Source organism: Penicillium mononematosum (genome assembly GCF_028829835.1).
Source record: "Penicillium mononematosum strain IBT 11891 chromosome Unknown utg000002l:1.0-8112719.0:1.0-8118358.0, whole genome shotgun sequence".
Classification (NCBI taxonomy): Eukaryota; Fungi; Ascomycota; class Eurotiomycetes; order Eurotiales; family Aspergillaceae; genus Penicillium; species Penicillium mononematosum.
Genome location: NW_026643272.1, coordinates 7,986,346 through 8,007,717, shown reverse-complemented (window position 1 = coordinate 8,007,717; position 21,372 = coordinate 7,986,346). Strand labels below are relative to the sequence as shown.

Genomic DNA, 21,372 nt, shown 5'->3' with positions numbered 1-21,372 from the left:
GAAAGGACGGCCAAACTAAGAAGGCCTACAACGGGAGTTTGCAGGGGAGGGGGTTGACGCGAAAGAGTGGGATTTCAACTGTTGACAGTCACCCCGTTTGGGCTTACCGCCCCCGGACTCGGATATGCAACCCCCTGCAGATAAGCTTAATGTATATATAGGGAACTATACAAGGATATAATTAGGATATAATTGAACATCTGGTTTACTTGCATGCCCATTTATATTCTCTACAATGTATATATCAAAGTACCAGAGCGCAAGGTTTGCGGGAAACAGGCTAATGCACTAAAAACAATGAGACTATGTAATCTTGTAAAACTCGCCCGACATGACCTGGCGAAGTATGAGGAACCATGAAACTAGAGATATCGAAAAAAAAAGGATAAAGATAAAAGATGAGAAGGAACTAAAGACGTCAAGAAAAGGGGAGAAGAAAGAATACACAACCTGAAAGAATAAGATACCAAGCGCCAGAAACCCCATGCTGTGCAGATCAAACAGCCAAGCTGTTGTGCTCATTCGTAAGAATGTCAGGCCATCAAAATTGTCTGAGCGTATTTGATTTGCTCAATTGTCCTCCCAGCTTTTCTCGACCGTCTCTCGCACTCGCTTGGTGTACTCTTTGCGGTTGTCTTTGTAGAGGTTCGAGGCCTCAACGTTGGCCGGAGATGAGGTGTTGGGGTCATTCAAAAGACTAGAATTGACAAGCTATTAGCATCCGTATAGAGATCTTTCATAATCAAGCCCACCCTACCTTTGGATACTAGTAAGAATAGCCGCCACATCGTATGTCGGACTCCAGCGGTTTTGCAGAATATCAAGACAGAGCTCGCCGGTTCCATACACATTGGGATGGAACATTTGGCTTATAAATTTCACACCCGGGGGCTTGTTGGGGTATTGTTCTTCGAAGTTCATGACCAGCCGGAATGTGCCATCTTCGAACGGCGTGTCGGCGGGGCCGATGATGACGGCATTCCTGACATTTCATCAGAACCATTGCCAAGAACTTCAAAGCATAATGCGGAAGAAACATACCATGTCATGACATTATCAGCGACTGGAGATGCAGAGACGCCAGCTGGAGGATCGGTTTGCATGCGCTGCAAGTATGGAAATGTTAGCGGAGGCAAATCATCTTGGACACAGAACACCGAGGAAGAATTTAAGAAGCAAATTGGGCGCAAAGGCAATATATGAATAGCTTCAAATGAGTCCATTTATGGATATAGCGGAGACGTTCGGATAATCCAAGGCGAGGTGATGATATTGACGCGTACCTTGAAGTCCCGCATAAGACGACGGCGGGCGGATGTAGACATGACAGAACAATCGGGGAAGGCGCAAAGTGATTAAAATGGGTTGCTAAAGCTGTGTGTATGTAGCTGCGGATAGGTCTTTGCAAGGACAGCCAGGAGAGAAGGAAAATAGCGGAGAGGGGAAAGAGAGGAAACCTGAAAGGTCACTGATACGGTAGGCTATATGCAGCGAAGCGATGGAGGGGAAGACCGGAAGAAATATCCCAATGGAGAAACAACCCAAAAGGAGTTAGAATGAAATTAAGAGAGCTCCGGCTCCGGGGAGATCTTGACTCAGCAATTATTATGTCATCGATGACCGCCTTGGGGACCTCGGTTCAAGCGGAGTGGCGGTTACAGGCGGTTATACGGGCGGATGAATCCCAATAAGCACATGCAAGAGCATTCCTCAGCTCTTCGTCCTTAACTCTCTCTTCTCATAACTCTTCTACTCTTCAATACCGTCAAGTTACCACTCACTTCTATCTTGAATACACCATGATTTCCCCAGGCCTGTCTGCTCGTCTCCCCAAGCGGGCCTTCCCCGCATTCCGCGCCCAGCGACAGTTCAGCTCCGCACGCCCGACTTGTAAGGAGATTCAGGAAGCTTACATTTTGAGTGCATCTCGGACACCGACAGCAAAGGTATGTGTACCTCGATAAATGTTCTGAGGAGTAATTTACTAACTTCCGGTTGACCAGTTCAATGGTTCCTTTGCTTCCGTATCAGCACCTGAGCTCGGCGCTGTTGCAATCAAATCCGCCCTAGATAAGTCTAAGGTACCCGTTGAGAAGATTACGGATGTATATATGGGAAATGTGTTGCAGGGTTCAGTAGGCCAGGCGCCCGCCCGTCAGGCCTCTATTTTTGCCGGTCTCCCTTCCACTATCGAAGCTACGACAATCAACAAGGTCTGCGCTTCTGGCTTGAAGGCTGTGGCACTTGCCGCACAAAATATTCAACTTGGCCTAGCAGAAGCACAGGTGGCTGGTGGTATGGAGAACATGACTCGTGTCCCTTATTATATGGCACGTGCTAGCCAATTGCCCCCTTTGGTGAGATTAAGCTAGAGGATGGTCTCATCAAGGATGGTCTATGGGATGTTTACAACAAGTTCCACATGGGCATCTGCGCCGAACACACTGCGAAGAATTATGACATCTCCCGGGAGGACCAGGATTTATATGCCATTCAGTCATATGAGCGGGCCCAGGAGGCATGGAAGGAGAGCAAGTTTGCCGATGAAATTGCCGCAGTTACTGTGAAAGGTAAGAAAGGAGATACCGTTGTCGAACGGGATGAAGGCTTCGAAAACCTGCGTGCCGATAAGTTGAAGACCCTGAAACCCGCCTTCCTACGAGATGGGACTGGTACCGTAACCGCTGGCAACGCATCTACCATGAATGATGGAGCATCTGCTCTGATCCTGGGCAGCAAGGATCTTGCTCGCGAATATGGCGTTGGCAGCCGTGTCTTGGCCCGTATCGTTTCTACAGCCGATGCCGCCATCGACCCTGTGGACTTCCCAGTGGCCCCTGCCAAAGCAGTCCCGATTGCGCTGGAGCGTGCCGGTATCACCAAGGATCAAGTGGCGGTATGGGAATTCAACGAGGCTTTCGCAGCTGTCATCAAAGCCAATGAAAAGGTTAGTACCGTATTTGTCTCACTTCCACATCAGATCTAACTCGCCTAGATTCTCGGTTTGCAAAATGCCAAAGTCAACATGCTCGGAGGCGCTATCTCTCTCGGCCACGCTCTCGGCAGCTCAGGCTCGCGTATTCTCGTCACCTTGCTCCACCAATTACAGCCCGGCGAGTATGGAGTGGCTGCGATCTGCAACGGCGGTGGTGCTGCGACTGCGATGGTTGTGCAGAGATTGGATCGGGTGGATTGACTTCACCAAAAATTGTGCACTGTCTCCGGTGGCATGTTATGACTGATACCCTCAAATGGACAATGTGAGCTTGGATATCATCCCGTGTAGCAGGGTGTACATATGTACCTTCTCTGCTATTTGGAATAGCAGGTTGGCAAAATCCTATATATTTACCTGGCGCTTTTGCTTTGGAGGTTCTTTTTTGTATAAACTCTTGGCGTGCTTCTTTCCGGCCTTTTGTATGGGAATACATAGTGTGCATCGCTCTCTTGCCCTTTCGCCCTCTTTTCTTCTTTTCCTCTCTTAGGTCGACTACATATCTTCACAAGGCCATTAATATACACTTCCCTGTTAGTCTCATCTCCCATATCTTCATTCTCACTAATCGCCCGTTTTGCAACTCAAAAATGATCCTCGAAGTATTCTTCGGGTCTCTTGTTGTTGCCTGATTCTTCAGGAATCAACCGCGCAGAATGCGACCCAAACAAAAGCAGATCTCTGGCTTCTCTTCTTCATATATCTTCATATTGCACCTCGCGATCCCTTTATTTACCAATAATGTCGGCGTAGCAAAGATCCAATATATGACGCCATGTTGAACCCTGTGGCCCTATCATTATCTCCATCCTGTCATGACGCCATTTCTTGGTCCCCGGACGGGGAGCTTGCTATCGCTGCGGGTGAATACTTCCAAATCCTGGTATGTATCTAATTATCTGATGGGCTAAGAAGTAACTGACATTTTGACAGACACCCAAAAAAGGCAGGGATGAGGAGTCTGCCCCTAACTCAACCCAAGATTGGCTCATGACTCGTGTTAGAGCCAACTTGTTTACGAACTCTGAATGGCCGACCTATCTTCCGGGGAATCGAGATGATTTTTCGGTCGCTGCAGACCTTTCAGAAAGTAATGTTGTGGGTCTGGCTTGGTCGCCAGCAGGGCTAGGCAAATATCGACGCAGTGTCCTAGCCGTGCTGACATCGAATCTGGTACTGTCCCTCTGGGAGCCCATTGGCCTTAAGAAGCAATGGACTAGGGTTGCCGTAGCCAATCATGTATTTTGGTCACAGCTTCAGCCTTCGCAGGACCCAAATAGCCATGGCTTTCGGAAGGTTAACATTCGGTCTTTCACCTGGTGCGAGTCTTTGAAGCCTTCAACGCCTTCTGAAGGCTCTTCCTTTCTACATTCGCACGAAAGTCGCTGGGGAATTCCACTGCTAACGGTGGTGAACGACTTGAATGAAGTCATGCTGGTGCGGGTCCGCAGATCAGACCCAACGAATAGCCCTTCCAAGCCTTATGATCTTCAGATTCTGGCGCGTCACTCTCCGAAGATCACAGAAACTAAGGACAGCCCGGTATGCTCTGGATCGCTCTTTGAAAAGACAATCAAAGACAGACAACGTACTACTGCGCTTTCCTGTGGTCCGTGGCAGATTTCACCCGCGACGCGCCCAGGCAACTTTGGCTGCGCAGTCGCCATGATAGCTGCGGTATGCGGAACACAGCTTCGGCTAATGAGACTCGAAGTCACCCTTGGAAGCTCGCTCGGGGAAACCTCGCAACAGTACACGTTAGTCGCAGATTTGATAGAGCATCCTTTGGACCAGTTGAATGAGAAATGGGCATATCACAACATTGCTGGTCCCCTTAGATGGCTCCATACCGTACGCTCAATCTCTTATACCCATGCTAAAATGGGTCGTTTCGCTAATAAGAACCTACCAGAGATCATCCACAACCATTGCTCTGGCAGCGGGCGCCATGGCAGGTTTTATCGCCATATCCATGCCCCGCGCTACGTACACGGGTAGCGTTACCAATTCTGATGCCTTCGAATTCCGCGATTACCCTGTCTATGAGCCAGAGACCGAGGACAACAAGGGCCACCTACCAAGGCACCTAGAGCCGATTTCTGGTATGATATACAATATCCACAAGGCCTTTCAGCACCGCTGACCCACTATAGCAATGCTCACTTCCATGAATGAACAAAGCGACAAATGTAAACTCCAAATAGGTACACTCGGCGGCATTGGTTTAGTAACAGAACTTCACCAACTTCAAAGTGACGGCGCTCTGCAACAGCCACAATGGAAACGCATGATTGAAGAGTTCCAGGATGACTATGACTTGGAGCACGACTTAGGGGGAATGTCAGTCTCGAGGATATGGGGACTCGCAGCCTATCGCAACATGACTGCGGCTATCTTCACTTCACATCCCACGGACATGATCGAATATCGCATCACCTCTGATGACAGGTCTATGATTGTCTTTTCACAGGAGGGTGAACCCACGAGAGACACACAAACCCTATTTGCGGCGCGCATGCCCGATGGTCAACCCTCCGACCTCAGCCAGACTGGAGAAGTGATACGTTTCGTACTACCTGATGAAGATGGCAATATTGAACCTGACACGGAGAGCCAACGCCTGATTTATGCCGTTGCCTGTCGTGCCATTGTGGGTGAAGAGGACAAGTCACTTCGACTTCACGCTCGGCGGTCTCTAGAGCGTCTAGCAGTAGTAGCAGGCGCGGACCTGAGGGATGAGATTTCCAAATGCAACGGCCACCCTGCCCCTATATCTGCGAGATCTATGGATCAACTGACTGGCCCAGGCGGTCACATTTACGAGAAGTGCGAAGTTTGTGATGCGGGAATTGGGTGGCCCTCGGCCCAGTTGGCACAGTGCGCTAATGGCCATATTTGGGGTAAGTTACCTTGTGGTTCAGATTTGTTAGTAACATGCTGACATTTTTCCGTCATATAGAACGATGCGGATTGTCCTTCCTTGCCATTCAAGAGCCTGGGGTATCCAAGTATTGTTCTGTATGTCGCAAAGAAGCCCTCGATGAAGAGCTTGTGGCATGCATGCGTGAGGGAAAACAAGGTCGGACATTCGATGCTCTCTTTGAGACGTTTGATATCTGCTTGCACTGCGCAGCCAAATTCCAGGCCAGTTACTAGATGTCCTTGAATAGGATTTGCAATGATAACAGAATGTCTCCTTGACGGCTGACGGCTGCGGCTGCAGAAAGGACGAAATATTTACCTGAAAATGTAATATGATTACATATGTATTCCACATAATGGTTCCAAAGGATAATCATATTCACGTCATTAGAGTGAGCTATCTATGTCAGTCCAATAAGGGACCCCGCAATAGGATTCCATTCGTCGTCCCATCGCCGAGAGCTTTCTTTTTGGGCGCCTAGGCGAAGACTCTCCAATTTGTCGCTCTTACCGAACAGCTCGACAAAGTGCCCAGTCAACTCCTCCGAGTTTCCAAAGCCCAACCCATTAACTCCCTCAGTGACTAACTCGGGCCATGCTTCGAAACGATCCCATCCAACAACAGGGAGGCCAGCCCCGAACATATCTACAACCTTCATTGGGAGATCTACCCCACTGCTGCTAGTATGGAGACTGACCCCTAGAGATGCGGATGCCAATAGCCGGGCATATTCTGGTACACTCAGCCACGCAGTTCGAATTGTGACTTTCTGTAGCTTGCTGGCCTTTTCAAGAGCGGCAATCTGGCCCAAATACATTTCCTTTTGTGGGCCCTTCCCTGTAATGATGGCCAAAACCTCAGGGAGGTGAGGCTGCACTGTCGTGGCCAGTTCAGAGTACCGAAGAAGCGCATCGATGAGGACCGAGAAATCCTCATCCGCGGTCCATGAGGTTGAGCTGACCAGAACCCGGAGGGATCCTGCTTTCAAAGAAGAATGGAATTCTTTAGCTTCCGGTAGAGTTGTGAGGAAATCCGTCCGTGCATTGGGATCGAGGATAGGATTGAAATGACTGGCAGGGCGGTCGTGCAGTGGCAGGACAGGGACTGGAAGGTTGAAATCCTTCTTGAGAACGGATGCCATAGCGTTGGTGACGCAAAGATGAGCCGAAGCAGATTTGCAAAATACCTTCTCATACCACATCGACATTTTCACCAATGGATGGGTCTGGCCGAGTTTCAACGCGAGTATGGAATATCCAAAATTATGCCAATCAATAATCAGCTTTGTTTGCCGCAAGAAACAAACAAGAGACGCTATAGCCAGTGTAGGAATGGAAGGTGGGTTCTTTTTATTGTTGCAAGAGCGAGTCAGCACTTCGAATGAGTATCGAGGAATATCCTTTTCACGAACATACCTGAACCAAAAGCCACCGGGACGGTTTTGTAGTATATGCGAGACACTTCCAGAGACAAACAATCTGGAATAGTACCTTCACGGGCCCATAAATTGTAAATAGCAACTTGTTACTGGTTTGTAGGAGAGCAGGATGCGAGCGAAGCGGAACAATCGAGATGTTGGGGTGAGATATGATATCAGGATGAGGATCGGATTCTGTTTCATATATAGCAGTTAGCGATCTTATGTTGCACTCTCTGTCAAGAGATTTATACTAACCGTTATACCCAATAATTACCACCTCCCCGCCATGTTTCGCAATGCTCAATGCATGATACTGCATGCGTGGGCTTCGGCCAATGTCGCCAAGAACAAGGATTTGGACACATGTCTTGTGCCTTTTTGCATCATGAGATCTTGAGGGAGATCCTGCTTGTGCTGGCTGGTATTGCGAAGGAAGTAACAGGATCAACACAGTGAGGGCGCTAGACAGGCAGAACACTACGCTGATAAGGGTCTCGATCATGATGGCAATGGCACTTCAAGTATTTCGCTCATGGTATTGATCAGCTTCCAATCACATAGATAGTCCTTTGAAAACCAAACAGAAGGTGGAATATCAACAGTTCAATGTTGTGAGTGCGTCTGCGGGCCCGGTCGAAACATTCAATGTTCGATACGTAATCTGATAAGACTTCACGTGATTCCCCTTATGGGAACCTTGGGGAAAGACGGGCTTTTCCCCAGAGACAGTGGCGATCTGTTTAAGCCTGTGCTGGCACTCACTTTCCCAATTATATTATTTCCTTTTCTTATCCTCCCGTGTTATTTCGCAATGCTGTATTTGCTGATAATCTGCCCGCTATTCTGACCTCACTCCCGCTCCACCCTCGATATCTTGGCAGTGCCCCATCTCCTATCCTGCCTGCTGGAGCTCCCAGTTGCTGCGCATCGTCAGCATCTGAAGATCATGTCGACGGGGGCACCGTCGCCCAGTGTGGATCTCACACAGTCCTCCAACGGACACAATCATAATCATGGTCATAGTCGCAGTCGTGGCCATCGATCCAACCGCTGGGCGCAACCTCCACCTCCACTCTCACAACCAGCTGATGCCAGCCTCCCTGAACACCCGGAACCAATCAATGCTGTGAACACGAGCTATTCATATGGACGTACATCTCAAACATCAAGCCACAGTCACCATACGCACTCGCGCTCGCACTCGCACTCCAGTACACACCATGGTCATAACCATAGTGTGTCATCTCTTCACAATGATGTGCTAGATGACCACCATTTGAAAGATTTCACCGGCGTTTATGGAATGTTATCTATGGATACCACTATACAGGCAGACTATAGTTCAGAGAAGATGTATGTGGGCTAGAGTGTGGTTGAGGAGTAAAAGCTGACCCTAATTTCAGCCACGAGATTTTGACTAGTACACTCATCGTGCTGCCGTGGGTTGTGCTCTCTTGGTACCAGAGACAGAATGTCCAAAGCCCAAAGCTATCCGCCGAAGGTATACCTGGTACGAGAGCAAGTATTCCTATCGGACAAGTTGGTCAAAAGACCTGCCTTTTGACAGCGATCACCCTCATCCTCTTCGGCTTTGGTCAAATTCTACGGACCAACCACCAAAAGGCTGGCTCATCAACACTAGCTTCCGTTAATTTACCGAAACTAAATGTGAAGACTGCCCAATCCTCATTTTCACAAATTGCCTCCGTGGCACTGCCAATATTTGCAGCATTCAAGCTCGGAGGCTTTTTGGTTGCATTTGCGCTGCTCCTCGCGACAGCATCAGGGGTCCCATCCATCATCAACAAGGCCTCGCGTACCCAAGAGAAATACAGTCGAAAGATCCTATCTGTTGCTCTGCTAGTCGCGGTTATTGTATCGAGTTTCCTTGGGCTGAACCACCCTTGGGACGTATCTCCAGTTATTGGATATGCCGCCCTATTAGGATCGGTGTTTGTCGCACCTCTGCCTTTCCCCTCCCTTCGCCACAATGGACCTATCCCTGAGCCAGGTCTTGTTGCTGCACAGAGCAAGGCTTCACGCCCGGTCCACCCCTCCGCTGTGGTCACAACTGATGCACCACTTGCCGTTGTGTCCGGGTGCTCCCTTGCACTTCTGACCATACTTTTCAACCGAGGATTTGTCTTCAGCGTCTCGGAACTGATTTATCTTCTTATTCCTACGGGGATCCTTGCTACTTCTCTTATGATTTCACTGCCCTCCAGCCTCCGCTCCCCCAAAAAGACCGGACTTGCCATTAACGCCGGGGCTGCAGCTTTCCTTTGTTCCCCGCATGCCCAGGATGACTTGCTCATGGTTTATGCCACACGTGGTGTCTTGGCCACGGCCTCTTTCTTCGCTTCTCGAAGGGATGATATGCATTTGCATCTGGATGCGCATGCGCATAACCACACTCACAGCCATTCACATTCACACACTACATCTGAATCCTCCCGAGTATCAAAGTGGCTTCTTCACAAAAGCGAACCGTACCCGTTGCTGTATAGCATTCTCAAGGAGAAGGATTCTCGTAGCATCTTCTACTTTATGTGGTGAGTTACGAAATCTAAAAGCCATCACTCTTGGCTTGCCGCTAACATTTTGCAGCCTGAATTTCACTTTTATGCTTGTTCAGTTATCATATGGGTTCCTGACTGGATCACTCGGACTGCTTAGTGACAGCATTCACATGTTTTTCGATTGTCTTGCGCTTGTTGTTGGTTTATGTGCCGCTGTTATGAGCAAGTGGCCCCCGAACGCTCGATTTCCATACGGCTATGGCAAAGTTGATACCTTGTCAGGATTTGCTAATGGCATTTTCCTTATGTGAGTCTTATTGAAGCGGCGCGGGATGCCAAATTCTAACAACATGCAGGATTATCAGCGTGGAGATCATTTATGAAGCGGTGGAACGCCTCTCATCTGGGAGTGAGATGCATCGTCTTGGTGAGCTATTGATCGTCAGCATCGCTGGCCTTGCAGTCAACTTGGTCGGCATCTTCAGCTTTGAGCACGGTCATGCTCATCACGGCCATGATCACGGTCACGATCATTCCCATGGCAATGAGAATATGCACGGCATCTTCTTGCACATTCTCGCCGATACGCTTGGATCAGTGGCGGTGGTCATTTCAACCATTCTCGTCCATTACTCCGGTTGGGCCGGCTACGACCCATTGGCGTCGTGCTTCATCGCCATATTGATCTTCGCCTCGGCCGTTCCTTTAGTTAGCAGCACGGCCAAGACACTGCTACTCACTATGCCAGCCGACACTGAATATAATCTCCGGGAAACACTAGCGGGAGTCAGCACTTTGAGAGGCGTGGTTAGTTATACGGTACCCAAGTTCTGGCTCGATGATACAGGGGCGGTGTCTTCCGGGCATAGCCATTCCCATGACCATTCCAGCCATGGGAACTGTGAGCATCACCATGGTCATAGCCATAGCCAACACCATCATGGTCATGATCATGAACCGCACCACGACCACGACCACGGTCACACCCACCATGACCATGATCATGATCATGAACATGTGCATGAGAAAAATTCCCAGAACATTTTCGGGGTGATCCACGTCGTCGCTTCTCGGGGCGCAGATTTGGAAGATGTACGTCAACGGACCGTCGACTTCCTTCGAGAGAAAAATATGGATACTCTCGTCCAAGTTGAGCGTGACGGAGATGCACGCTGCTGGTGTAGTGGCGGAAGCAAAGGCTTTTGATTAGTGAAAACTATGTTTCGCCAATCAACCACTCTCAAAAAGAGAGCCAAGATTTACGGTGCGTTTAACATCGCTTTGCCCCGATGTCTATATCCCTCTTGTACAGATAGGATTGGATCGGTTCGCCGAAGCATTACACCAATCAACAGCACATAGTCTTTTTTCACGGCGTTCATAGGAAGTGGAAAGCATATACTTCAATTCCAAATACTTCAATTCCAATTACATTGCATCACATGTAGACGACATTACCTTTCAGGGGGTGGAGACTTGTACAACCCGTTTCTCGGTCATGGTCCTGAATGGATATGCTTGCTCCGAGCCCTACATTTCTCAGGCAAATGGAGTGCAGCTTTGTCGGTGTCTCTTGGGCCAGATCTCCATGAATTGCGATACGATGCTCATTCGGGTCACACAATCACATTGAACCTCGGCACATGGAAAGTCCACGTCTACCTGTTGTGCTATTCCAACAACACCCGTTCCATCTCGGAGGTTCCCAACCTCGGCCAACTTGAGGCCACTGGCGACTTGTCGGGCTACAGCTCTAGAAAAATAACCTCTAGCATCCAAAACTGTACATTTGGACGAATGTAATAGTGACATTGGGTCCTGTCCTACCACTGGACTTCCAGGGTCGAAAAGATGTTACGTCTATATACCTTCCGACATTATCCCAACCGCCATTCTTTTGTGTCATTTGCCTAATCCCTCTATAGAGACATTGGCTACACTCTGCCCCCGGATATCTTGCCCAGCCTATTCAATGTCATCAACTTCTGCAAAAGCAACATATGCCGACGAAGTCGTGCGAGGAGGATATGCAAAGATCTTCGAAGGCCATACAGTCTTCCTCACCGGAGGTACTGGTTGCTTGGGAGGTTGTCTCCTATACAAGCTAGCTTTGCAACTACCAACTCGCAAGATTTTCGCTTTGGTCCGAGGGAACTCCCAGCAGGCTATTAGAAAGTTGAGAGAATCGATGCCAAACCATGCACAGGCTATTTTATCCACGGGGAAAGTCGAGTTTGTGATTGGAGATATGAAAACGGTGAACTTTGGTATTGAAACTGCTATCCTCCGACAACTTCAAGATCAAGTGACGCTGGTCATTCATGCAGCAGCCAAGATCAAGCTCGAAGGTCCCATTCGTGATGCACTCGAAAGCAACTGCCTCCCTGCGTTGGAAATGGCACGGATTGCCTCGGAATTCCGTCGCCTGAAACTCTTCATCCAGATCTCTACATCATACGTCAATAGTCATCTTCCCGATGGCACAGTTTTAGAGCGAATATACCCCTTGGGAGGTGAAGAAGACCCAGAGGAAGAGCTGACATCCATCTTGACGCTTGGCACATCACCGCACGACGGCAAATTTTCGTCTACCTACACCCAAGCCAAGCATCTGATGGAACGTCTACTGCTTAGCCGCTTTCCTCGTCTTCCAATTCAACTGCTAAGGCCGACAATCTTCGGTCCTGCGTTTAGACACCCCTACCCACTATACGGATCGGAAGACTCCACACCTCTCACCAAGTTTACTAGGCTCTGGTTCTCCGATCGGGGTAGCACACAAGTCTGGCATGCCACGGAAGGCTATAAAACAGGCACCAATATCCTGGACGAGATCCCCGTTGACCTCGTAGCAAACGCGTGTCTATTGCATGCAGCAGCACGGACAACGGGCATTGTCCAGGTCGGTTCCCAGCTCTATCACTCGTTTACCTTCGACGATGTCTTCCGAATCGGCCTAGAAAATTCGACGCCTGCAGCTCAACGAGATTTCCCAAAGATCGTCTTCACTGAAGATCGCAGCACACCACAGTGCTTCCTTGCTGAGTTGATTCGAGTAGGAACTCGTAACTGGTTGTTCGATTGCGGACGATCCTACTGGCTCAAGCAGGTGAGCGGGCCATTGAGCATGCAGGTGTGCAAGCATGAGGCAGATGCTCTAAACTTGATACGGACTCACGATGTCCTCGGGCATAGAAAGGAGAAAGCTCGGATATGAAATGAGCCACGGGGAGACTGGGGAGTCCAGACTGGCCAGGATACTCGTAACCGTGATTTTCGAGATACATGAGAAATATGAGCTTCGTATAGTCCGCCGGTGCTACGCCTATCATAATACTTCCTCAATTTATCTTTATTTGGTTTATCCTAGAGAATGGTTCCCCTCTTGGGGGTAGTAGCCAATTCAAATAAGCTGAGTCTACATTGCGTTGACTGTAGGTCCACCCGTGGGGGTACACAGGGTGCTTTTTGATACAAATACTGGCCCGAGTCGGCCCAAGACATTGAAGTAATGCCCGGCAAGCAAAGAAGTGAACAGAAATCTCACACGAACCCGCAATAACAGTAACAAAACTGAGCTAAATCTAAAATTGTCCGCTCGCACTAACTACTAGCCTGCTTCGACCAGCGATTTTGGAGGCTAAAACAGCAAGAGACTCAGCAGCCAACAGCTCAAAGATAGGCACAACGCTCTCCATCTCCTTGGAAAGCCAATTTCTGAACTCAACAGCGGCCAAAGAGTCGATGCCGTAATCCTGCAAGCTGTGGCCTGTGCTAACATTTTCGATGGGGACACCAGTGTGGGAGACGATCTGGTCCACCAGAGCCGCGAGTACCACCTCGACCGCAGAATTCATGTTTTTCGATTGTTTGAGAGCCTGACGGAGCGTGTCGTTAGAATTGCTGATATTAGTGGCGCATGAAGATAGCATCCGGTAGCGTGAGAACATAGGGGTGCTCAAGGCTGGAAGGGATGTGTCCGGATGGTAGGCGCCTAGGCCTGTGATGATGTGAGCACGATGGGGCTCACGGGTGGAGTTCCCTATCGCGAACTCCAGAAGATGCATCAGACGGGTTTCATCTGTGAAGTCGAATCCCTGCCGCTGCATAGCCTGTTTGAGCTCTTCGTTTTGCGCAATATAACCAACGCCCGACACGGCGCCTATGTCGATCGTGGTAGCCGGTTGGCCGCGGGATCTTCTATACCGGGAAAATGCGTCAAGGAAGGTATTTGCGGCAGCATAGGAAGCCTGCGCTGTGTTTCCTATTATGCCGCTAACTGACGACTCCATTAGGAAGAAATCCAAGTCCATCGGCAGGTGAACATGGAGGTTCCATGTGCCGTGCATCTTGGGCCGGAGGACAGCCAAGTAATCCTCAAGGGACATTCTGTCTAGCATGCAATCACGTAAGACCATGGCGCCCTGGATAACACCACGAATGGGTGGCAGTTGCTGCCGTGCTTTATCCAAGGTAGACGCAAGTTGAGCTGCATCGGCAACGTCGCATGCGAAGACCGTGGCTGTGCAACCCGCTGCCTGTAGCGCACTTACCGTATCCCGCGCCGCTTCGCTCTCGGTACCTGATCGATTGAGGAAGACGAGATGGCGGGCTCCGCGTGAGACCATCCATAGAGCGGTGGCACGGCCGATGCCACCGAGACCTCCGACCAGCAGATAAGCAGCATCGGACCGGAGTAGCGGTCTTCCAGTAGTGACGGCGATGTGCTTTACAATGTCGTCCGGTTTGGCAATCGCCACGAGCTTGCCCATGTGTCGGCCGGTCTGCATCTTGCGGAAGGCCTGTTGGAGCTCGGAGAAGCCATATGTCTCAAGTGGATCAGGGCCTCGCAGTGCACCATGGGAGAACAGCGTCAGTACCTCGACCAGGACGTCGCGTGCTGCTTGCGGGTCAACCCGCATTGTGTAGGCCAAGTTGTACGCAGTGAAGGAGGCGTTTCGTGCAAAAGGTGCCATATCCAGTCGCGTGTTGATGGTGATATCCCGCTGACCAAGCTCGACGAAACGTCCATATGGGGCGATGCAGTTCCAGGACTGCCGGAGGGCCTCGCCAGCTAGAGAGTTGACGATCACATCGGCGCCGCGGCCTCCTGTCAACTGCATCACATCGCTAGCGAAGCTCATATCTCGGCTGTACAAGATCCGTTCTTCCGCCAGCCCAAATCGATCCATAACGAAACTCTTTTTCTTCGCGTTGCCCACGGTGACAAAGATGTCCGCGCCAGCCAGTTGGCTCATTTCGACGAAGGCCTGACCCAAACCACCTGTGGCGGCGTGGATCAGTATGGTCTCGCCTCTGCGTAGGCGCGCGATGTTGTGTAATGAGTGGTATGCGGTTACGTGTGTGATTGGTAGCGCAGCCGCTGTCTCAAAGGACATGGAATCGGGAATGCGCGCCGCCAGCCTAGCGTCGAGCCGTAACCTCGTACAGAATGATCCTGAACTCAAGCACATGACCCGGTCTCCAACCCGAAGACCGTGAGGGTCAGTCACGACGTCACCAGCCACAGCCGAAACGATGCCACTGCACTCACAACCCAGATCATCCACCTGGATCTGACCCATCGCCATCATGACATCCTTGAAATTGATGCCCACCGCCTTGACCTCTACCTCGACCTTCCCATTCTCCAGATGGCTAGCGGTACGGTCGTCTGGCGCGAAGTGAAGACTGTCCAGCAGCCCAGGCGTACCCACAAATAGACGAGAGGAGCCCACTTTGTCCAGCCGCTGTAGTGATGGCGTCGCCTTGGACCCTCTCGTCCCACTTCCAGACTGCAGATTCTCTCTAGCACCGACGTCCTCGACTAGCCGCGGTAATTGAAGAACGCCATTCCGCTCAATAAACTCTGGTTCCATAACCTCGCTGCCACTGGCATATTGCACCATGTACTGGAAGACATCTGCAATGTATACAGCGGCAGCCTCGGCTCCGAGAGTCTGGATACTGTCCAGATCAAATGTAACTATGGGCCGGTCTCCTGTCTCTGAGCGGATGGTGCGGGCGAGCCCATGCACAAGTGACGCCTCAGGATTTGAGCAAATATCACCACCAGCGCCTTGGGTGAGCCAAAGAAGGCCGGCTCCACGGTGGGCCATTGTCCTGATGGCCTCCCACTCGGCGGGCTCAGGCGCTGCCAGCACCTGCCTTGACAGCTCAGAGAGCACAATGCACGCCTGAGTTGGCCTGGGGTTTGCGTCATAGAGTGGCACTATCTCTGTTGCCAAGCCGATATCTTCGCAGATCGTTTGCAAACGAACCAGGTCAACTGCTGGTTGAGCTTCGTCGTCAACAACGATGAGAACTCCCGTGATATTGCTGCCCAAGCTTGGCTCGTTCTCTGTCTGGAAAACCATGACGCCCTCGGACAGTGCCTGGTGTGTTTTGTACCCTACCTTTCGCGCCAAAAGATCAACAGTCAATGATGACTTGGCGGTGGAGGGGTCATCTTCGCTGGAGATAAAACCTACGAGAGAATCCTGTGGCAGAGTAGCAAGAGATGAAGCCGGGGCGTGATCCACGAGTAACAATCTACCGCTCGGCATGAGCAGTTTTGAGGCTGACGAAAAGCTTTGCGAAAGACCTCTGCTGTATCCGAGGACGTTGAACGCCACCACAACATCGTATGTGCCCTCTACACCTCTCATCGTGTCCTTCGGAATGCCGCCTTCTGTTTTCAAGTTTTTGAAAGTAATTGAATCTACCCAGGCAGGGAATTTGGCCTTAGCCACCTGGTCTAGATCAAACTCCGCATCGGTGTGATGGAACGTTTTGAATGGGGCAACGCTGCCGGCCAGTTGGGATAGCAGAGAAAGCAGGTTCAGCGCTGCGGGTCCAGATTGAAATCCTACGGTGAGCACACTGAGATCTGGCTTCTTGTGAGCCAGGAGGTGAAGATAACCTGCTGCCAGTCTGTTGTTCTCAGACACTCCCGAGCTCGCACCAACAGCCTCCGCGCCGATCTCTTCTATGAGGTTGGTAGTTGCCGCCTGGCCAACTATGTCGATAATCTGCGCTTTGCTCAACAGGTCCACATCGGGGGCCCATTTCAAGTTGAATACCATTGGAGGAACGTAATCATCGCTCTCATCCGCACCATCTTGATCTAGGGCCGCCAGTGTCATCTCGCCCACGTGAACCACTGGCCTGTCGCCTGGTTCGTATGGGCCGTCGAAGACAGTAATTTCCGCAGTGAAGAACTGGTTGTCCTTGGAAATGGTCGACGAGTAAGCGGCAAGAATGTCGCCTGGCTGTCTGGAGGACTCATGGGCAATGAACATATCTTCGATGCAGACCGGGACCACAGGATTGCCTAGTTCATCCATCTGCGCCGCTAGCGCTGGCAGGTAAGTTTGGAATATACTGTCTAGAGTACATGGATGGATGACGCAGGCTTGCTCATATTGCATTGGCAACACCACTCTCGTGTCCGGGATTTCCACTCGGCTGATGCAATGACCCGGCGCGGAGCGCATATCATGAATGTTGGCAAATGTTGGGCCATATCGCATCCCGATTTGTGAGAGGCGGGAATAGAACTCCCCCCGCTTCGACTGACTTTTGACAGATACCCTCGAAACTTTCAACTAGGTGCTTGCTGGCTGCTCTTATGGAAGCATCATGCGCTGCTCCACTGACAGGGTTTGACGTTTTGGGCGGCGTTTGTACCGCAATCAAACCCCGGCAGTGGTCTGTCCATCGGTTCTCACTCGATACGGATGAAATCGAAAACTCGTCCCAGAGATCCGATGGCGACCGTACACTTTCGGAGAAGCGTTTGAGCGTGATGCTGACTTCAACTTGGCCAGGCGTCTCCTGGATAAGAAGCGCGGAACTGATGTTCACGTCGCGGAATTGATATCCCAGAACCTGCGTCCCCGGCGCTGCCCGCAGGACCCGCTGCCTAGCTGCCTCCATTGCCATGGTAATGTATCCAGCAGCTGGATAAATGATAGTGGATTGGATGTTATGGTCTCGGAGCCATGGCAACTCCGACAAACGAATAATCTGCCGCCAACGCGGCTCCAGCGTGCTTGAATGGACATCCAACACACCAAGTAGGTCAGTCCTCGGATTCTCTCGTTCACGGTATACTTTGCTAATCCGAGATTCAGCGGAGTATGTCCTCGAGTGATTCCAGGCGTAGGATGGCAGGTCGATCAATGGCGGAATCTTCAACCCGCTGCATTGATTCACGGCCGACACTTGAACGGTATTTCCAGAAACAAACAGGGTAGATGCAACACTCAACGCTGTAGTGACAGCATTCTTCTTCCGAGTAAGAATGGAGAGGTATTCTATTGATGATTTTGTCAGGCCCTCATCGGCTTCAAGAACTTGCCTGATTGGCCCTGCGAGTGCTCCATGAGGGCCAATCTCGACCAGAGTTTGCACTCTGTTAGGGGCCTGATGATTTGCCATTTGGCCGAGTGATTGAGCGAATTTCACTTCGCCAACCATGTTGCTGACCCAATACTCTGGGCCTAGCTTTGATTTTTCTAACAGCTTCCCTGTTACAGAAGAGAAGAAGTCAAGCTTGTTTCCTTCGCTGGCTCTGATTTTAGAAATGGCGGCCCGGTAGCTGTCCGCGACAAGAGTCATATGATGAGAGTGATATGCCACCCCAACAACTAGCCTCCGGTTATAGACACCTTGCTCCCGAAGCACCTGCTGTAGCTCATCAATAGCACTCTTGTCACCAGAAACAGTGATGCTTGAAGGGCTGTTTGAGCAAGCTATCACAGCCTTTCCGTTCCGCAAGTCCGACAGAATTGGGCTAAGCTCTTCTCGCGTCATGCCCACTGCGGCCATGGTACCGTCGACACCTTTCCTGGCTAAGTCTGTCGTCGCACATCCTCTGGCGTATGCCAGGAGCATAGCATCCTCAAGACTAATTGCACCGGCACAGTAAGCGGCCGCAATCTCTCCACTAGAGTGTCCAGTGACGGAATTGGGATGGATATCCCAAGAATCGAGTAGGTCCACCAAGGCGATCTGTAGCGCTGTACAAAGAGGCTGGCTGTATACTGCTTTGTTCACTTGGGAAGTCTCAAAGTCTTTCTGGAGCTCCTCTGGGACCAGAATCAGTTAGTGCTTTCTTGTTGAACCGTCAGAAGACTTACCTAGCACATCAAACGGAGCTCCTAGGCGTACTAGCGCTTCTCCGCATCTTTGAAGGCTTTCTTGGAACCGTGGGAAGGCATTGATGAGCTCCTTTCCCATTCCACACCACTGAGCCCCCTGACCGGTGAATACAAAGCCAAGGTTGCGCCTTGGAGGGATATTGACGAACTGCGCCTTCTTCAGTTGTGAGATCAACTCCCAACTGGAGGACGCCGCCACGACGGCTTTCCACGAGTGAATGGTTCTCCTGTTGCTGAGGGTGAACGCAAGGCTACGAAGGAATGCCGCGTCTGGTACGCTTTGTCTTTGAGTCACGTACTCCACGAGCTTCCCAGCCCATGCTTCTCCAGCTGTTGGGTCGAAGGCGGAAAGCGCAAAGAGCATTGTTGGGGTCGACTGCGCTAAGATCCCATTACCGCTGGTAAATGAGTGACCATTGGCGACAGAGTGGCCATTGGTGGGCCCGAGTTGAAGAGCTTCTTGAATCGCCCTGACAGCAAATGCGGACCTTCTCGTAGAAACATTAGGATCGAAACCTCGTGCGTGCAGAAAGTCTTTGGCACTTTCGAGGATGGCGTGGACGTTCGCTCCACCATAGCCGAAGCTATTTACGGACACACGACGAGGCGATGAGCACGTCCAAGGTTCGACAGTAATTGGTACCTTTCAATTGTGGATTAGCATCAGGTTCGCATGTGTAAAGCTTGAATAGCTTACGCGAAGACCCCACTCTTTCAGTGGGATACGTGGGTTCGCCTTCTCGAAATTCCGATGCGGGAGGATGATCTCGTTCTCTAACATCAGTATTGACTTGATGACGCCTGCAAGACCACTCGCGCCCTCAAGGTGGCCAATATTTGTTTTGACAGACCCGATAGCGAGTGCGTTTTGTGGCTGGCGACGGCCAAAAACAGTTCGTATAGCCCCCGTCTCGGTCGTGTCACCTGCCTGGGTGCCTGTCCCGTGACATTCCACGTATGATGTCTCCAGTGGGTCAAGGCCGGTCTTCTCATACACCGATCTTATTAATTCCTCTTGCGAGACCCCGTTGGGCATTGTGATACCAGGGGTCTTTCCATCTTGGTTGCAACCTGTGCCGCGAATGATCGCTCGGATCGTATCGCCATCGGCGAGCGCGTCATCCAATCGCTTCAGAAGCAGAACAGCAACTCCCTCACCCCGAGCGTAACCGTTCGCACGCTCGTCAAAAGCGTAACATCTCCCATCAGGAGACAGGAACCTACATGACAGTTAATCTATCTCAGGACGAGTTTGAATTTGAAGTCGACATGTTCATTTACCTCATCATACTCATTGTCACCATAACTTCAGGGCCCAGAATCAAGCTCGATCCGGCTGCAATTGCCTGTTTTGCATCGCCAGATAGTAAGCTCTGACAAGCCAGATGCAGAGCAGTCAAGCCACCAGAGCATGCTGTGTCGACTGTTACGCTAGGCCCTCTTAAATCAAAAGAGTAGGATATGCGATTTGCCATGTTCGCCCGTGAAAACCCGGAGTTTGTGCACTGGTAGACTGGTACAGTCTCGGGGTCCCTCCAGAGCATGTCTGTATAGTCCGTCGCAAAGCAAGCCGCGAAAACGGACGTGTTTGTCCCAATCACCTTGGACATTGGAATGCCGGAGTTCTCGAAAGCTTCGTACGAACATTCTAACAGCATCCGCTGCTGGGGATCGAGAGCAATTGCCTCGGGTGCTGATATGTTGAAAAATGGCGCATCGAACTCGTACACGTCTTGCTCGAACCAATGTCCATACTTGACATTGTGCTTTTTTTTCTTCTAGATTAGTTGCCCCGATAGCTGGGAATAATCTTGAGGCCTTTTACTTACTGTGCCATATCGACTCGGATCTGGGTGATAGAAACTGTCGTGGTTCCATTTCTGCTTTGGAATCTCAGATCGGCTCTCACGGCCTTCGGCCACCATTCGCAGGAGACCTTCTGTATCTGTGGCATCGCCGGGACCGCGAAAGCTCATTCCCACCACCGCTATGGGTGTCACGTTATCCATTTTCTGGCCGTTGGGCGACATTGTCATAGTGTCAAGGAGAGAAAAATGGAGGAACTTGATGCAAGGTTTTGTAGTTGACAGGTTGACAGCGAGATACCCTAAGGTGTATATGCCCTAATAATGATGACAAGTGCTATGGCCCTGAGATATAATTTTACTAAACGCCTTTATTAAATGCCTAAATAACCTAGATAATCGGTTCGGATGTTATGACTGAAATGTGAACTTTTTAATTTTAACTTATGTATGCCACTTGAAGCCCCTGTATACCAGCTCTCAAGAGCGCATTCTTTCACCAAATTCATCATTTCAAATTTTCAGTACTAAAAGGCGAAATAATCA

General features: G+C 50.4%; 7 protein-coding genes across 7 annotated transcripts; 4 read left to right on the top strand and 3 right to left on the bottom strand.

Annotated features, from left to right (window-relative positions):
- Nucleotides 1-570: 570 nt before the first annotated feature.
- On the bottom strand, nt 571-1,333 carry ubc2 (E2 ubiquitin-conjugating protein RAD6; the record flags this gene model as incomplete). Its single annotated transcript, XM_057291623.1, has 4 exons — nt 1,284-1,333; nt 1,042-1,106; nt 758-982; nt 571-697 (listed from the first exon to the last, which is right to left on the bottom strand). Exons 1-4 carry the CDS (start codon nt 1,323-1,325, stop codon nt 571-573), a joined length of 459 nt encoding a protein of 152 aa, XP_057152825.1. The 5' UTR covers nt 1,326-1,333.
- Nucleotides 1,334-1,799: 466 nt separating this feature from the next.
- On the top strand, nt 1,800-3,196 carry N7519_004846 (thiolase family protein; the record flags this gene model as incomplete). Its single annotated transcript, XM_057291622.1, has 4 exons — nt 1,800-1,946; nt 2,004-2,315; nt 2,369-2,947; nt 2,996-3,196. 4 exons carry the CDS (start codon nt 1,800-1,802, stop codon nt 3,194-3,196), a joined length of 1,239 nt encoding a protein of 412 aa, XP_057152824.1.
- A 574-nt stretch (nt 3,197-3,770) lies between these two features.
- N7519_004845 (uncharacterized protein) lies at nt 3,771-6,151 on the top strand (the record flags this gene model as incomplete). The annotated part of the gene is made up of 5 exons (XM_057291621.1): nt 3,771-3,878; nt 3,929-4,846; nt 4,908-5,097; nt 5,149-5,895; nt 5,955-6,151. 5 exons carry the CDS (start codon nt 3,771-3,773, stop codon nt 6,149-6,151), a joined length of 2,160 nt encoding a protein of 719 aa, XP_057152823.1.
- Nucleotides 6,152-6,318: 167 nt separating this feature from the next.
- Nucleotides 6,319-7,840, bottom strand: N7519_004844 (chitobiosyldiphosphodolichol beta-1,4 mannosyltransferase; the record flags this gene model as incomplete). The annotated part of the gene is made up of 3 exons (XM_057291620.1): nt 6,319-7,263; nt 7,334-7,530; nt 7,594-7,840. 3 exons carry the CDS (start codon nt 7,838-7,840, stop codon nt 6,319-6,321), a joined length of 1,389 nt encoding a protein of 462 aa, XP_057152822.1.
- A 444-nt stretch (nt 7,841-8,284) lies between these two features.
- N7519_004843 (metal cation transporter MSC2) lies at nt 8,285-11,063 on the top strand (the record flags this gene model as incomplete). Its single annotated transcript, XM_057291619.1, has 4 exons — nt 8,285-8,691; nt 8,742-9,890; nt 9,946-10,164; nt 10,214-11,063. The coding sequence occupies 4 exons, from the start codon at nt 8,285-8,287 to the stop codon at nt 11,061-11,063; spliced, it is 2,625 nt and encodes an 874-aa protein (XP_057152821.1).
- A 766-nt stretch (nt 11,064-11,829) lies between these two features.
- On the top strand, nt 11,830-13,074 carry N7519_004842 (uncharacterized protein; the record flags this gene model as incomplete). Its single annotated transcript, XM_057291618.1, has 1 exon — nt 11,830-13,074. One exon carries the CDS (start codon nt 11,830-11,832, stop codon nt 13,072-13,074), a length of 1,245 nt encoding a protein of 414 aa, XP_057152820.1.
- Nucleotides 13,075-13,441: 367 nt separating this feature from the next.
- N7519_004841 (type I polyketide synthase) lies at nt 13,442-21,051 on the bottom strand (the record flags this gene model as incomplete). The annotated part of the gene is made up of 6 exons (XM_057291617.1): nt 13,442-17,431; nt 17,517-18,949; nt 19,001-19,664; nt 19,719-20,241; nt 20,303-20,799; nt 20,851-21,051. 6 exons carry the CDS (start codon nt 21,049-21,051, stop codon nt 13,442-13,444), a joined length of 7,308 nt encoding a protein of 2,435 aa, XP_057152819.1.
- Between the last annotated feature and the right edge of the window lie 321 nt (nt 21,052-21,372).